Below are 16,967 nucleotides of genomic sequence, written 5' to 3' on the forward strand. Positions count from 1 at the left end.
TTAATCTTCAAGTACCTGTAAGTTCTCACATTTTGACTTTTTTTTACTTCCTATATAGCAACTCTATCTGTTGTCTTTTGTCGCATTGCTTCGTTTTGTTTTCTTCCCCATCGAGGCGCAGCATACGGAACAGGGGGAACCAGTAACTAACAGATCATCGCTATTGTTCCAGACCTCTTTTTCTTCCCCCAACACAAATCACAATGTCGGTAAGTGATGATATTGCTTTTCAAACTTGTAGTGAAGGAGAAGACAACTAGGACTGACTTTTTTTTTGCACAGCTCGCATCTGGGTACGTCAACGGATATCGCCTCAACTAGGCCCCCCCCCCCCCCCCCCCCCCCCCCCCCCCCCCCCCCCCCCCCACCCCCCCCCCCCCCGCGCAACCCCCCCCCCCCCCCCCCCCCCCCCCCGAACCACCCGGGAACCCCGCGACACCGTACTGACGAATTACAACCCTTAGTGTCGCCGTTGCCGACGAATGCGTCTCTAAGTTCAACGAGTTCCGCATGAGCGGTAACAAGCATGGCGAGAAGACCAAGTTCATCATCTTCAAGATCACCGACGACAAGAAGCAGGTCGTCATCGATGAGACCTCGTCGGACCAGGACTACGAGGTTTTCCGTGGCAAGCTAGAATCTGCCCGTGATGCCAAGGGCAACCCTGCCCCCCGTTATGCTGTCTACGACGTCGAGTATGACCTGGGTGGTGGCGAAGGCAAGAGGTATGAGATTCCCAACACCTCTTCTAGTTTCATGCAACGAAGATCCGCTAACTTGTCCGACCACCTGTAGGAGCAAGATCATCTTCATCTCTTGGGTCCCCAGCGAGACCCCCACTCTTGTATGGCCCACTTAACCCCCCTCATGAAAGCTGTGAGCCCATGACTGACACCGAACCACAGTGGTCCATGCTTTACGCCAGCAGCCGGGAGACGGTGAAGAACGCCCTCAACCTGTCCACTTCCATCCACGCCGACGACAAGAGCGATATCGAGTGGAAGACCGTCCTGGCTGAAGCCAGCGGCGGCAAGGCTGGCAAATAAATGACGTTCGCTGGCTGGGTTCGGACTCGGTGATCTTTGTGTGTACGCGCTGGTTCCTGCATGGCATCACTCCCCGCCGGTCCCCAGCTTGAGAGGTTGTCACAGAACAACCGATTCATTCACGTTCTCTGCACACATTTAGTTCAATATGAGATCTTTACGACTTTGACTGCTTTGATAGTGACCGTGTCATCCTTGCTATTGGCGATCGTGGCACTTTCCATGAACGAGCGTTAGGGAGGGGGTTGTTTTCCTTTGGTCAGCGTTTGCCTGTACAGAATACTGCCACCTGGTCTGGAGTGTGATTTCAGCGGATCGGTGTATAGTTCAATACACAACTTCACCTCGTTAGGATTCTGTAGTCTTGGGACGTTCGTTCGAAGGTATAGTGTAGTGATTGGGAGGTCATCGTAGGAGTAGTTTCGGTTTCCACCAATTTGGTTCACATCGATCATCCTTTGTAAGTATAGCCTGGGAATTAGAACAGAGCTGGAGTGACATGTGCGTGGAGAGAATCTCATCAGTTATAAACATGTGCCATCAAGACGGATGAGGTGAAGACGGACTCTCGGGTGACCAAGGGGACGTGGACCAATCAGCGGGCGGGCAAAACGGACTAAGCCAACCCGCCGGATCCTCGACTTTCGACCTCAAACCACCATCGGTCGTTGACTTCGTCTCCCCATCGCGAGCCCCGACCACCTCCTCCACTCGTATTTTAGCCTCTTCCAACCCTCCCCAGGAGAATTCTCTCTCTCTCGCTCCCGGAGAGTGTATTTTTATCGTTCAATTGATCGCTTCTCGCCAACCGCACAATGTTCGCTCGCTCTGTCGCCCGGGCTGCTCCTCGCAGCTCGGCCCTGCCCTCGGCGGCCACTCGCTCCTACCGCACCATCCCGGGCCCAATGGCTTGCTTGAACGCTCGCCCGCAGCTCGAGAAGAAGTCCGTCGCTCCCCAGCAGATCCGCGCCGCCTCCGAGCATGCCATCGCCAACCCGACCCTCGCTGGCATCGAGAAGCGCTGGGAGGGTATGCCCCCCCAGGAGCAGGCCGAGCTGTGGATGCAGCTGAGGGACCGCATGAAGGTCGACTGGCACCAGATGACCCTGCAGGAGAAGAAGGCCGGTAGGTTGATCTTTCCTCTCCACAATTGCTTCTTTTTTCTTCCCTTTTTTCTCCCTCCCTCCCACTTTTTAATCCTCGCTGTCCCCGACCGAACAGAATTTTGCTGATGGTATCTCTTCTTCCCCCACCTAGCCTACTGGATTGCTTTCGGCGCTCACGGCCCTCGCGCCGGTGCCCCCAAGGGTGAGGGTCTGCGTATCCTGATCAAGGTGACCCAGTTGACTGCTGTGTCCTTTGCGATTTTCTACGTCATCCACCTGTTCGCCAAGCCGCAGCCCAAGACCATGTCGAAGGAGTGGCAGGAGGCCAGCAACGAGTACGCCTTGGTACGTGATACTGGTCGCCAAGTTGCGAATCCATCCGGTGTATTGAACTCGGATATTATTGGACCACTGCTAACGTTTCCTGTGAAAACAGAGAGAGAAGATGGACCCGATGACGGGCATCAGCTCCAAGGAGTACCAGGGCAAGGGCTTCGTGCAGAGCCCCCCTCTGGAGAAGTCGTAGATGCGAGGCAACGACCGCCCCGATGACTGCCGAACGTGATGGATAGGGCCCGTCCCCCCGTTGTGCAAATGAAACCTTCATGGTCCCCTGTCCATTTCTCCCTTCCACTCACTTTGCTGCCGCCGGATCAATCAAATCTCCCATTGCGGATGGGCACTTCCACCATTGTGTCTCACTCGAATGTTGTCAATTCTAGCCCAAAAGAATCCGTGTATCTCGTATTGTGCAATAATCTATGTATTTCCTTTGTGGTCTATATACATTTTTTCTATGTCTTTATTTCAGATATTCCATGTCCTATCATTTTCTTTCCCTTGGTAATGCGTGTTGTGGTAGTCCGAGCGGATGTTTCCGGATCCGGAGTGTCAGATCATCTGATCGTAAGAGGAGTGATTTCATCATCGGCTGTAGCAGACATCATCTCGGACTAGTACCCAAAATTATATATCTCTGATATCTGCTATTGAGTAGGCATTGGTTTGACTATTTTGTGTCTACTATCGTACATGTCATGCTGGTCAAGCGGTAAGCTATTAGTAGGAGACTACAGAGTACATGTCGGTCAGAGCATCAACTGGTGTATATATAAAGATATATAAAAATATATAAAAATATATAAATATATATATATATATATATACGAGTATATACTCCGTATACACCTAAATATAATATCTATACAAACCTATAGAACGAATGATACAAGTAGTCTACATATATATGAACGTTACCCTGGTCCCTGGTCGGTCGGGACGATGACGAGTCACGGGGACAACCGTCAGAATTTTCCCCTTCATTTCCCCCTTCGTTGCAGCGTTCGTCCGAAAATGGACAGCCGGCGTTTACGGGTGTCGGATGAACCAGCCAGGATCACAACTGATGCAAAACAAAAAAAAAATAATACATACATACATAAATATGTAAAATAAAATACTAGTTTTAAATAATCAAATAATTCTCAGGAATTAAAAAAACAACAAAAGATAGAACACTATGAGCCTCAGTCGAATCATTGCAGAAGTATCTGATGGGTTGGGGCTAATCCGGGTGCCAAGACTCTCCTCATTTGTGTGCGATTTTTCCCCTAAGCCCGGTTTCCGGAGGAGCCAGGGAGAGACGCGCTAGGGAGGGACTGTGAGACGGAGAGGGGAACCTACTGATTCCACAGAGAAAATATATCCAAAAAAATAGATATCAAGTGAAATAGAAGAAACTACAATCAAGTAAAATAAAGAGACATGAAGAAATCAATAAATCAAATCAAATACTAAAATCAAAACAATTCAAAAAGAGTGTGAAGGGAAATGCTCGGCACATCACGGGATCGTCGGCAAAACCGCCCCGGACAGGCTAAGGCGGACACAATTCGCCCGTGTGTCCAGCTCACCTCAAACCCAGTCAACCTCTTCCCTTCCAAGTTCCCTTTCCCTTCTCTCTTCCTTCTCCCCCCCCATCTCCTCACTTTAACCTCATCTTCTCCCCACCCCATTTCGCTCTTCAACACCTGAACCATGTTTAAGAGGTTAGTGCTCTTTCCCTTTAACTCTTTCTCGTAGTTTCAATATCAATTCCTTTTTGCTCCCCCCCCGTGCTGACCGTCGATTTTTCTCCCCTTCATAGCGGTCTCGCCCGGACCTTCGGGAGGGCTGCTTTCGCCCGACCTGCCCCCGTCGCCCGCCGCGCCTTCCAGCCCAAGGCCAATGGCTTCCCTTCTCTCGCCCGGTTTGCCAGCTCTGAGGCTGCTTCCACTGGCAAGATTCATCAGGTCATTGGTGCCGTCGTCGACGGTACGTTGGTCGGATACCCGAGAAAAAAAACCCTGCTTTCCCGGGAACCCCTACGCGAAAATCTTTTCTTCATCGCCAAAATCATCAACAACGACCCGAAATTCATCGAGAATTCCTAACCGCTGACTTTCGACTGCAGTCAAGTTCGACGGCGAGAAGCTTCCCGCCATTCTGAACGCCATTGAGACCCAGAACGGTGGCCAGAAGCTCGTCCTGGAGGTTTCGGTATGTTCTGAGATGGAGACCGAAAAAAAAAAATATCATTCGGTCTGATAACATCAAACAAGATCATAGCTAACGTGGAAACAGCAACATCTGGGTGAGAATGTCGTCCGTACCATTGCCATGGATGGTAAGTTTCCCTTGATGCCTCTCCCAGTTCCTTGTCGTCCACCAGGGTGTCGCTGTCTTCTCCCTTGACCGCTCCCTCTTACGTGGTCTTTCCCTGGACCGACGAACTAACACGACCTCGAACAGGTACTGAGGGTCTGACCCGTGGTGCTGCCGCCCGTGACACTGGCGCTCCCATCACCATCCCCGTCGGTCCTGGCACCCTGGGCCGTATCGTCAACGTCACTGGTGACCCCATTGACGAGCGTGGCCCCATCAAGGCCGTCAAGTACGCCCCCATCCACGCCGAGGCTCCCGCTTTCGTCGAGCAGTCGACCTCGGCCGAGATTCTCGTCACTGGTATCAAGGTCGTCGATCTGCTCGCCCCCTACGCCCGTGGTGGTAAGATTGGTCTGTTCGGTGGTGCCGGTGTCGGTAAGACCGTGTTCATCCAGGAGTTGATCGTAAGTTATCTATCCGATCCGGATCGAGAGAGGCGCTCCTCTCGCGATGGTTTCGTGCTAATCGCTAACCTCCCCCCGTCTAGAACAACATCGCCAAGGCTCACGGTGGTTACTCCGTCTTCTGTGGTGTGGGTGAGCGTACCCGTGAGGGTAACGATCTGTACCACGAAATGCAGGAGACCGGTGTCATCAACCTCGAGGGTGACTCCAAGGTGTCCCTGGCTTTCGGTCAGATGAACGAGCCCCCCGGTGCCCGTGCCCGTGTCGCCCTGACCGGTCTGACCATCGCCGAGTACTTCCGTGACGAGGAGGGTCAGGATGTGCTGCTCTTCATTGACAACATCTTCCGTTTCACCCAGGCCGGTTCTGAGGTGTCTGCCCTGCTGGGTCGTATCCCCTCCGCTGTCGGTTACCAGCCCACCCTGGCCGTCGACATGGGTGGCATGCAGGAGCGTATCACCACCACCAACAAGGGTTCCATCACCTCCGTCCAGGCCGTCTACGTGCCCGCTGATGATCTGACGGATCCCGCCCCCGCCACCACCTTCGCGCATCTGGACGCCACCACTGTGCTGTCCCGTGGTATCTCCGAGTTGGGTATCTACCCGGCCGTCGATCCCCTGGACTCCAAGTCCCGTATGCTGGACCCCCGTATCGTCGGTGACGACCACTACAACACCGCCACCCGCGTCCAGCAGATGCTCCAGGAGTACAAGTCGCTCCAGGATATCATTGCCATTCTGGGTATGGACGAACTGTCCGAGGCCGACAAGCTCCTTGTCGAGCGTGCCCGTAAGCTGCAGCGTTTCCTGAGCCAGCCTTTCACCGTCGCCCAGGTTTTCACTGGTATCGAGGGTCAGCTGGTCGACATGAAGGACACCATCAACTCCTTCAAGGCCATCATCAACGGCGAGGGTGACGACCTTCCCGAGAGTATGTTTCCTTCTCTTTCCCCAATGTTTGCAATGCCTCCGTGCTAACCGGTTTCCAGACGCCTTCTACATGGTTGGTAACTTCGCCTCCGCCCGCGCCAAGGGTGAGAAGATCGCTGCCGAGCTCGAGGGCCAGTAAATGTAATATTGTTTTAAAGCGCCCTATTTCCTCCTTTTCCTTTTTGTTAGAATATGGAACTTCCTTTCTTCCTCAAGTGTCTCCGTTTTTTTGGTCGGATACGTGTACAGTACTCCAATTAAGAAAGGGAAGTTGAACGAAAGAAAGGCCTTTGAACCATTTCAAACAACAAAAAGAGCAAGAACCCAGGAAAAAGAGCACCTCTCACCCTACATTTTTCCTTTTTATCTTTTAAAAAAAAAGAAAAAGAAAATGATTCTGGGCAGGGACAAGAGAGTCGTCCTTTCTTCCTCCTGTCTGGGTAGTTTCTCTTTTTCTTTTTTTTTGTGTTACACTATGTGCCTCATGTAAGTAAGTCGAAAATGACCACAAGTCAGCCTGAATACCCTCTGGGCTGGGACAATTGTATTCATTTCTTTTGTTGGATTTATCTTTTCTTTTTTTTTGGGAGGTGTGTGGGTGATGGGGGATGTTACTTGCTGTAGTCAGTTGTAGATTTTTTTTCGTAGGTATCTATCTATCCATCTAGCTACCTCTCCTACTATTTATTCATTCTTCGTGTATTAAACATTCTTTTATGTAGTGTCCGCCTACGGCGTGCTTTCGTATGTGTCTAGTCTGTTTTTCCATGTCCTGGGTGGGTGGGCAGGTAGGTGTGTGTTTGTGCGTGTAGGGTGTCAGGACTCAAAAATCTGGCCAAACCCAGATAAGATCACATCTATACGATTTCATGGGTGTGGATTTGGACCGGCTTGGATGCAACCTGTGGGTAGGTAGGTAGGTAGGTAGGATGATGTACATGGTGAGTGTTTAACGAGCAGCTACGGAACTTGGTGGTTTCTATGTGTATCTGGTTGTATTTCCTGTTTGTGGCGGTTTTACTGGGTAATTACTACTACTACTACTACTACTACTACTACTACTACTACTACTACTCCTACTACTACTACTGGCACTGGTACTGTCTTTTTCATGGTTGTTTTATTGTTGTCCACTCACTATGTTGTGATTTTACTGCTGGCGGACTGAATAGAAGTATGTATATTGATTGGTCTAGACACAGCAATGTAGATATGATTAGAGAACTGATTGTTGACGGTGGTATTCGATAAATAACTACAGGGTTGTTTCTTCCAAAGCCAGGACCTGAGGAGATCGACTTGTTAGTGGAACTGTTATAGTAGTGATCGGGGGTCATGGGGAGAGGGAAACCTACCACAGCCGTCCGCGTCGGGAGATAAACCTGCAAGAAATTGGCACGTCCATTCCACTCCATATCCGTCGTGAAGAATCTCGTCTCCTTGAGATTACGGCCCAGCCCCCCAAACGCCTTGTCGTCGGTGTCGAGGACAATGCGGTAAGTACCGGCGGTCTGGACGCCGACGCGGTAATCGGTGAAGCTCTCGGTCGGATGGAAGTTGAAGATCCAGAGGAGGCCCGCGCGCTCGAAGACGAGCACCTTGTCAGTCTCGTTCTTGAGGCTGACGTACGCTTGCGACGCGTGCAGCCAGCCGTATTTCTGCTCTGTGAGCTGCATCGCGCGGTCGAACTCGTTGAGGAGTCCGTAGCGCAGGAGGGGGTCTTCGGTTAGGTTGAGCTGCCGCCGCGCGTACCAGAAGGAGTTGTTGTTGCCTTCGCGCGGGAAGTCGAGCCATTCGGGGTGCCCGAATTCGTTGCCTTCGAAGTTGAGGTAGCCTTCGCCGCCGAGGCCGTGCGTTACCAGTCGGATCATCTTGTGGAGGGCCATGCCGCGCTCGATGGTTGGCGTGAACTCTGTCAGGACTGACATGTTGCTGTACATCTCTTTGTCGCAGAGCCACATCATGAGTGACTTGTCACCGACCAAACTGGGGGTGGGTTAGCTTTGGTTATTTCTTTCATTCTTTGATTTTTGTTTTTCATTTCTTTCTTGGACAAGGGTCAGGGAACGTACGCTTGGTCGTGACTTTCGGCATAAGCGATCGTCTTTTCGCCGTGGCGGCGATTGGTGAGCGTGAAGGCAAGATTGCCTATGTCCCATTCGATGTCTTGCTTCTCCTTGAGGAGCTTGATATACAAGTCCGGAACAGCCATGGCGAGGCGGTAGTCGAAGCCAACTCCTCCCAAGGTGTGCGGCAGGCACAGCGCGGGCATTCCGGACACATCTTCTGCTATGGTGATGCAGTTGGGATAGAGTTCGTGGAGCATGTCGTTGGCAAGGGTCAGATACATCACGCCTTCTTCGTCCACTGAAGGACCGAAGTATTCATGGTAACCGCCGGAAAAGCCACTGGGCATTGTGAGTAAGGGTAAAGCGGCAGTATGGATGGGTGACGTACGTTCCGATGCCGTGGTGAGTATAGAGCATGCTAGTAACGCCATCAAAGCGGAAACCATCGAACCCATACTCTTCCATCCAGAATCGAAGGTTGCTGAGCAGAAAGCGCAAAACCTCATGGCTGCCAAAATTGAATAGTCGGCTATCCCACAGGGCATGCTGCCCTTTCTCGCCCCCGTGGAAGTATTGGTGGTCCGTTCCGTCGAACCTGTTAAGCCCATCGAGGACATTCTTTGAAGCGTGGCTATGGACCACATCAAGGAGAACCACCAAGCCCATGCTGTGGGCGGTATCTACAAGCTCTTTCAGGTCCTCAGGCGTGCCGTAGCGGCTGCTTGCGGCGAAAAAGTTGTTTACCTGGTACCCGAAGCTCGCGTAGTAGGCGTGTTCCATGATAGCCATGAGTTGAATTGCATTGTACCCCAGGTACTTAATTCGAGGTAGCATGTTTGCTGTGAACTCCTTGTAGGTCGCGACTTTTGTTTCTGGAGAGGATATCCCGACATGAGCTTCGTAGATACGTAGGCTCTCCGGTTTCTTTGGGCGCGAGTGTTTGAATTGGTATCGCTCTGCCGGGGGAGGGTGCCAGAAGACAGAGTCATAGACGGGGGACACATCCAGGTCCTGAGTGACGCGTTTAATCCACGCGGGAATTCGGTAGATTCGTTCGCCGCTGGGGAGGACCATGGTTATCTAAAGGAGTGTCAATCGCACAGGATCGAATCTCTGAAGAACCCACACAGATATACCTTGACTTTGCTATCGTGCGGAATAGCTGGGGCCCCGTCCTTGGCCGGCACCGTTACCTCCCAGACTCCGAAGCCGTCCTTCTTCATCGGGTTGGTCGCGGGATCCCAATTGTCTGCCAGCTTCAGTAATGCTTCACTGCATGATCCCCACACGGATTGACGTACTGAAATCGCCAACTAGCTGGGCCTCTGTAGCATTGGGTGCCCATTCTCTGTAAATGATGTCGCCATTGTCACTGACATTAAAACCGAAGCGCTCGTAGCCCTATCGTTGGTCTCGTCGGTCAGTCGCAAGACACGGACTGTTGTGGAGAAACACAGTAGCAACTGATGATTCAATTGTTAACAGGATCACTTACTCGACTGAATTTTTCCAAGCCCCCTTCTGACTCGTTGATGGTCTTAACCCAGCTCTCCACGAAGCTAAAACGACGGCGGAGAGCGTCTTTGAATGGCTCCAGCCACGGGTCCAATTTCAGCACGCCTAAAAGAATTCATTAGCAAAAGGAGTTTCTCAGAAATTGAACCCATTCGCCGTTCGCTCCACTGACCTGTACCGTCGGTCGGTGTTGATGTAGAGACATCTCCAGCTTGAGTCGCCATGGGAAGCTCCGACAATAGTTAAGATCAGCACGAAATGACAATCCAGCAATGGAATACTACTGCCAATGGAGGATAGCTCAGAAGGGCAGAATAGAGCCAGGAAAAAGATCGAGTAAATAAAGCTTCCAGCAACAATTATCAAGTAGAGAAGAAAGAGGAAAAGTCTGGATAGAGAGTAGCAATCAGTCTTCGCATCTGGCCATGCGGGGAGGGTCGAGGCCCAAGCTCCCGTGACATCAGTCAGCCCCTCAACGCTTTTTTTCTCCTTGTCGCTCTCACCAATCTTCTTCTTCGCCTCCTCCTCCTTCCAAGGTTTTCTTCCTTGTTTTTCCCCCTGTTAACCCCTGTTGGTCCTAGTCTGGATCCCACTTAGTTCATTCGCTGTGAGCTGCCGGTGATCATCTTCCGATAAGGGTGTTATCTGCAAGTGATCGTAGTCCATTCGACGCTCTAATAATCCACCTGCATGGTTCTAAACGTCCTAGCCCGAGACAAACAGGATGCAGTCTGATTTATAAAAAAATATCTGCACGAAGGATTGACAACAGAATCAAGTGGTCAATTTCTTTACACGGAAGACCTGCATCGCGCGTACCTGCATGTCAGACTCTGGCAGGTTATTTCGATCGAATTGTTCCATCCTTTCCTACTGCATCAAACGATATAATTATCGCCATGGTTTGAACAAGAACTGCTAGACGCATAAACCCATCTGCCAATTTCGGGTACTTGCTGGGTGTCATTAGCTTCAATGTAATGGGACGCTGCTCCGAGATCAAGCAGGCTCCGATTATATTCGTGCGGACAACATTGGGGCTGTCTCGACAGATTAGCCAGAAATGAAAATAGAATGGGCAGCGTCCGCATATACATCGGAAATGGCAGGTGATATGTGCCAGTAAGTTGCCGCGGCCGGGTAAAAGACATGGAGATTTCCTTCCAGGTGGGAGTGTAAACTGTTATTCTAGGTCCTAGGTTAGAGTGCTCTCTGCTCTAGCGACTGCTAATACAAAGGTGGTGTGTGTCGTTGTGGCCTCAAGATGAAGCAAGTACACCAGTACTATCATATCTTCCGGGGCTTTGTCGGCAAATATGTTTGAAGAAAGACTGCTACAACCGTTGTGCTTGATCGCCATCGTTCGGTCAGAATCTCAGATGATGTGATTCGAGAAATGATACGAAGAATAATCGCATCGGCACCCAGAAACACATGGCCTTCCAGGATTCCGACCACAGTAGATGTTTGACCCGAATATTCTTGTATGGTCGCCGAGCACTTCTTATTGGCAAGGATTTCCCTTGACCGTTATGTACTCGTCCAGATTCGAGCCCTGTATCGATATGCTAGGTGATATGAGCGCCAAGGGTAGCTAGACTGCCTCAGCTCGCTTGGCGAGCCTAGGAATTGTTGCTTCAGTTGTCGACCGCCATTCAGACCATGATGCCGAAGGCTCAGACTTAAGGGAAGAAGCCCGCTGAGACTACCTACTCGGTGTGTCTCTGCTTTCAATGCTCACCTCGACAAGCTAAATATAGTCGCCAAAGTTCGCTGGTTCAAATGAGTGATGGAGCACACTAGAGCAGCGACGGCAGAGACTGTTATGGGTTTCTCGCTCCAACAGGACGACGGACATTGGTGTGGTTATCGCGAAAGAGGAAGATCGGTATGTATAGTTCACCAATCATGATTTTGATATTATTGTTTTCTTTCGAATTCCATGGCTTGTTCGAGCTTCTATTATTGTCACCGCCGGTTTTTCTCGGAATGTGTCCGGTACACACCTGCCAAATGGATTTTTGGGCGAGTGGATCTGCGGATCCGCGACGTGAAACGGCCGTCCCTATTTGGATCGCTGGCTATCTCCCATGTTCCCACCTCCAGCCCACCACACGTCAGAGTGGATAAAGATATGCTCACGCACTCCTGACCCCCTTGTTTTTTCTTACAAGTCAAGGAACATATGACTCCGCGCGTCAAGTGGGATCCTATTGATCCCCCACCAATCGTATGTAATGAAATCTACTTGTTTGGGCGTTCTGGAAGTCCGGGGTTGTTTTTCACCCCGTGCCCTTCCAGGGTAAAGGTGATCAAACAAGCACGCTCATTATGTCTATTGAATCGTAGATTTATAGTGATTAAACATATATCTATAGGAACTCCCAGAATATGCAATAGGACGTCGGTCCAGGCTCGAAAGGAAAGCAAAAGCAACCCGGATAGCGGATAATGTACATTTAATTTTCGTGCTGTTCACTGCTAACATGCCAGATACAGTGGCCTTCCAAGCAGCGAAGTGGGAATTGATCAATCCCGGGATAAATCATGGGACACACTGGGCAGATTAGCATCAACCTAGACACAAACCAAAGCAGGCAGACTCACAAATTTACAGGTTCTCGCCGACGGTGCCGACAACATGGCCAAGGGGGTGGCCGAGGGCAGGCAGACCAAGACCAGTAAGGAGGCCAACAACGCTGGGCTCGAGGTGGATCAGAAGGTGAGAGCCGTCCTCGCCAACAACAGTCAAGAGCTGCTCAACGGGCCAGGCAAGGTCCTTGAGGAGATCACCGACGCCACCGGCAGTCTTGACGATCTTGCCAATAGCGCTACCAACACCGGGGAGACCGAGACCGGAGATCAGCTCAGCGACCTCAGGGCTGAGCTTGACGAGAAGCTGCTTGGAGTCTTCGCCGGTGACCTGGAGGATATCCTTGGCGACGGGGGCAGCATCCTCGAGGAGGCCATCCTTGTCGGAGCGCTTCAGGTTCTCACCAAGGGTACCCACAACTTCGCCCAGGGCGTTGCCCAGGACGGGAAGGCCCAGGCCGGAGATGAGACCGGTGACTTCGGGGTCGAGCTGGATCAGGACGGCACCGAGGTCCTTGTCGACAACGGTGATCAGGCCGTCGACGGCTTCGCCGATGTCCTGGAGGAGATCGCCGATGGCACCAGCGGTCTTGACGATCTTGCCGGCGGGAACGCCGACCTCGGGAAGACCCAGGCCAGAGAGCAGGTGGCTGACCTCAGGGCTGAGCTTGACAAGCAATTTCTTGGTGTCTTGGCCGGTAACGGTCAGGACCTTGTTGGCACCGTGACCAATATCCTTGAGAAGGTGGCCGTCGTCGGCGACGCCGCTGGGAGAGACAACGGGGCTAGGGGAGACGACGCCGCTGGGGGAGATGGCGATTTCGGAGGTGGCGGCGGGGATAGAAGAGATCGAAACGGAAGTGACCGTGTCGAAGGTCTTGGTGACGGCGGACAGAGCACCGGTAGGGGCGGCGACGGCCGAGCCAGCCAGGGCGGCGAAAGCGACGAAAGCAGACTTCATGTTGGGTGTATGGAAAATAGGTTTCTTTTCTGAAAGAATGGACGGATTCGCGAGGAATCGAATGAATGAAAGACCCGAGTTGGACTGGGGAGAGCAAAAGACTTGAGCGAAAGAATGAACGTTTGGACTGCTGGAGAAAAGAAAGAAGTCACCATGGCCATGGGATGTCGAGTCTTAAATATGGCACCGGGATGATCCTTTTCCTATCTTTTCGTTTTGATCGTCCCTCTTCCGGAAGCCTTGATCATTGCATACTAACGTGCTAGTTGGGCTGGCGGGTCGTCCTTGTCTAGACCTGGGATTCTTGCCCGAGGGAGCAATCTTACAAGGTGGATGGGGTCACAATGGTCTATCTTGTGGATACTCGATGGAGTCTATACTAGCAGGGCATTTTCCGCGGCAGTCGGGTATTGTCCCTCTCTCCATTTTGTGATGGAGGATGCCCTTAGCAAGCTATGGCAAAGGACCAGCCACAGAAGTTCTCTAGTTCACGCGTCCCAAGGACTTGTTTGATTGAGACCACCGACGAACGTTTACAACACTTTGAACGATGCAAACCACTGTCTTCTGCTAAAATGATATACACTGATCAATCCACAAGCAGCTAGTTGATCAGCAACGACATTGGTGAAACCATCGGATGGTCAGGATTGCTCATCGGAAAGAAGCCGGATCCGCTTGTGGGCTCAACAACAAGCTGTACTTGATCGTGATCCCCTATCGCCATTGGGATCTGCGCTTAATCTTACCTGGAGTCTAATGACGCCAGTAAGGCTTCGAGCCCAAGACGCCATAGTCCACCTTCACATAGACTGTTCCTCAGTGTGTTGGTGTAGAACACGAGAGAACCATTGATAGTTTTTGGACTGCCTCGTCCGATCTAACTGCGTCCTAACGAAGGGACGGAGACATCTACGTGCAGGCTTTTCCATTCCGACTGGCTCTATAGGGCTCTCTTAGTCCTTGATTTAGAGTTTCGAAAGGTGGTCCACGTTTAATATTATTCCCTCTAGTGGGACTTGACTGCCACTAACATGGCCGTTAACAAAATATGGGGCACTTCACATGCTCAACGTTGGTAATTGATCTCGTACTTCTTGCCAGTCAAGGCAGGAAGTATTTACAAATCAAAGATAAGATGTACCAAGATCATGTTTGCCGCGGACCAGCCATCCTCTCTCTCATCGGTCCTCTCTAACTGGCCAAATATAGAACTGCTGTTCGTTGCGCTGGGCCATGAACCAACGGATGCGCGGTAGAGCCGTGCGGGCCCCAGTATCTGATCCATAAATCCAAGGATTTCCTGGATGCCAACGAGCCAAGGAAGAGACTATGGACGGGACTCAAAGGAGCATCGTACCAGCGGTATCATCACTTTGGTAAGGCTTTTAGTGTTTTTTCTCCCCTGTCTATCCAGATTCGTCCCCCATGAGGACCCACACAGCGCCTCTGTACATGAACGGCATTGGAGGATGTGGGACAACATGCCACCCCGTTTGATTCACTTTGGAGTGGCATGATCAAAGGGAGGGGAGTGTCGCCAATTTCCGAAAAGAACGTCCATTTTCTTTTTTCGAACACAATTGCCACCGACGTCAAGCATGGAATTGGAAGGAGATAGGTAGAGTAGTGCAGAAGATCAGTGAGGCCCACATGGGTACTCCCAGAGAACCACAAGTGGTTTCTTACGATCATCAAGCTTATTGATTTGGTGGAGATTTGTCGATCCTCATCATTCTAGTCTTCCAGGTTTGCGCTAGTTCCGGCGCACACCGTACCTACCCAAGTTTCTCTTCCATATCCATACGCCCTTACCGCACGGAGACATGGATGGATCGGCATTGAATGGAGAATCGGGCCGACCGAAATGCTGTTGACTGTTTCCCGCCAACGACCTCTGATTTCTGTCGTACGAGTTCTTGATCATAAATCGTAAACCAGTATAATCGGGATTCCTCCTTTTGCGTTTACCTCGGGCGGCCTCCCGACAAATCTAGTCGGCCTAATCCCGTCCGACTGAGACGAGATGGGCCGTTCTTTCTTGTGCTATTGCCGCGTTGGACTTCGAGACTTGACATCTGATAGAAACTACTGATCGGTCTGGGCAACGGCGGAGATACCGTGAACTGTACTCCACCGACTTTCTGTTCCCCTTTTCCCCGCCAGCGAGGAGTGCCTGTGCTGCATGACTCCTGATTTCTGACCTCAATACTTCGGACTACTGGGAAATCAGGGCCCATCACGGTGGATTCCATTCCCCCTCTGAGGTCATCGCCAAGGTTACTTGACTGGGATCAGCCGTCGACCCCCTGCCCACCTGGAAGCGGACAAGGCGATAGTATCCGTTAATTTCTGCGCAAATCGCAGCAGGTACCACCCCATAGCTTTGTGCGATGCAGCAAGGCCGAGAGGGGCTCGAATCACTGCCACAGATGTCTGGGCTATTACGTTGGTGATGGGTCCCTTTTGCCTTGCCCCAGTGCCGGGCCAGCCGTCCAGGTGGTGTATCCCGTCGGGCCGTATCTTGTTTCCATCGATTGAAATTTGTCTCCTTGAGAATGGAGAATTTCACTGCGTCATTGGCAGATCCCACTCGGCACTGGGTGCAGATCAAAAGTACGAGCCACAGTTGTCGGCGAGAATTAAGAAAAGGGGAAGAACCTTCTACCAGGGGGTTAGTTCCAATGGTGTTCTGGATTCATTGACCTTCTTATCCCTGTTCTAGAACATTGAATTTTTCTCGGAGTTTTGATGTTCTATACTCCCTAACACCTCATGGTTGATAGGGGCTATTTTGACCCCTTGATGTCTCGTTATTGAGCAGGACCTTGGCAAACAGTGGCGATTTCTCTGGCAAATGATGAAGGTTCGATATCCTTACCAGCACTATGAAAGTACACGGAGAAGTGTGGTATTGAGCCGTCGTGAGATGGCGAATGGTGAAATCCTATGATCCTTCGCTATTCCGGCGATGAGCGAAGCAGTGGTAGCACTGTTGCAATCTTATCATAGCTGTTATCGGATGGCAGACTTCTAAGCTGTCAGACATATACAAGAGAGCTCTTGGTTTCTAGCTTGAACGATAATTGCGAGACCAGACCCATCTGGCCATGGGCTTACCCACTCGCCGTGCGCACCAAACCCCCAGCGAGTATAGAGCCTCGACAAGAGACCGGGTCAGGGATCAGCAGCTTTCACATCCTCGCAAAGGGCAATCTCAAAGGAAATAGAGTACCATATGGTTGATTGGCAGGTCTCGATACTATGCTCGCCTGTCTGGTCACCGCTTGATGAGCGGTGCAGTGGGTGTTAGCAAGCCCGAAATCATCTATCCCAATCTGATTTTGCAGCCATGGCCATAGAAGAAGACCGAAATGATGTTCACGTTGCTATGCACAAGAAATCAGGTGAGGCCTTTACGATTATCCTGAAATCCTTCTACAAAGCACGGATTATCATCTGAATTGATTTACTTTACCTGATACTCTTAAAACGTCCCATCTAAAGATGCACATCGTAGCTCTATGCAACGAGGATGATAGGGACCTACCCTGTCGGACTCACAAGCCAGCTAGGATAAATGATTATCTATAATACAAGAAGTTGTGAAGAGCCTAATATTCGAGACACCAACTGCGA

General features: G+C 51.1%; 5 protein-coding genes across 5 annotated transcripts; 3 read left to right on the forward strand and 2 right to left on the reverse strand.

Annotated features, from left to right (window-relative positions):
• Positions 1–1,557, forward strand: BDW47DRAFT_111835 (actin-binding ADF family protein). Its single transcript, XM_024814031.1, has 5 exons — positions 1–209; positions 283–293; positions 465–725; positions 796–844; positions 906–1,557. Exons 1-5 carry the CDS (start codon positions 204–206, stop codon positions 1,044–1,046), a joined length of 468 nt encoding a protein of 155 aa, XP_024668672.1. The 5' UTR covers positions 1–203; the 3' UTR covers positions 1,047–1,557.
• Positions 1,558–1,718: 161 nt separating this feature from the next.
• On the forward strand, positions 1,719–3,089 carry BDW47DRAFT_111838 (cytochrome c oxidase subunit IV family protein). Its single transcript, XM_024814032.1, has 3 exons — positions 1,719–2,171; positions 2,304–2,497; positions 2,589–3,089. Exons 1-3 carry the CDS (start codon positions 1,862–1,864, stop codon positions 2,676–2,678), a joined length of 594 nt encoding a protein of 197 aa, XP_024668673.1. The 5' UTR covers positions 1,719–1,861; the 3' UTR covers positions 2,679–3,089.
• A 960-nt stretch (positions 3,090–4,049) lies between these two features.
• Positions 4,050–6,864, forward strand: BDW47DRAFT_111842 (F1F0 ATP synthase subunit beta). The gene is made up of 7 exons (XM_024814033.1): positions 4,050–4,200; positions 4,299–4,465; positions 4,605–4,690; positions 4,775–4,817; positions 4,943–5,259; positions 5,343–6,192; positions 6,251–6,864. Exons 1-7 carry the CDS (start codon positions 4,190–4,192, stop codon positions 6,328–6,330), a joined length of 1,554 nt encoding a protein of 517 aa, XP_024668674.1. The 5' UTR covers positions 4,050–4,189; the 3' UTR covers positions 6,331–6,864.
• A 476-nt stretch (positions 6,865–7,340) lies between these two features.
• On the reverse strand, positions 7,341–10,436 carry BDW47DRAFT_73139 (1,4-alpha-glucan branching enzyme GLC3). Its single transcript, XM_024819708.1, has 8 exons — positions 9,948–10,436; positions 9,756–9,880; positions 9,562–9,661; positions 9,397–9,509; positions 8,649–9,340; positions 8,264–8,599; positions 7,547–8,177; positions 7,341–7,476 (listed from the first exon to the last, which is right to left on the reverse strand). Exons 1-8 carry the CDS (start codon positions 9,997–9,999, stop codon positions 7,447–7,449), a joined length of 2,079 nt encoding a protein of 692 aa, XP_024668675.1. The 5' UTR covers positions 10,000–10,436; the 3' UTR covers positions 7,341–7,446.
• A 1,731-nt stretch (positions 10,437–12,167) lies between these two features.
• On the reverse strand, positions 12,168–13,511 carry BDW47DRAFT_73187 (uncharacterized protein). Its single transcript, XM_024819709.1, has 3 exons — positions 12,383–13,511; positions 12,273–12,332; positions 12,168–12,197 (listed from the first exon to the last, which is right to left on the reverse strand). Exon 1 carries the CDS (start codon positions 13,326–13,328, stop codon positions 12,387–12,389), a length of 942 nt encoding a protein of 313 aa, XP_024668676.1. The 5' UTR covers positions 13,329–13,511; the 3' UTR covers positions 12,168–12,197; positions 12,273–12,332; positions 12,383–12,386.
• Positions 13,512–16,967: the final 3,456 nt, after the last annotated feature.

The sequence above is a fragment of the Aspergillus candidus genome (genome assembly GCF_002847045.1).
Source record: "Aspergillus candidus strain CBS 102.13 unplaced genomic scaffold BDW47scaffold_59, whole genome shotgun sequence".
NCBI classification, from domain to species: Eukaryota; Fungi; Ascomycota; class Eurotiomycetes; order Eurotiales; family Aspergillaceae; genus Aspergillus; species Aspergillus candidus.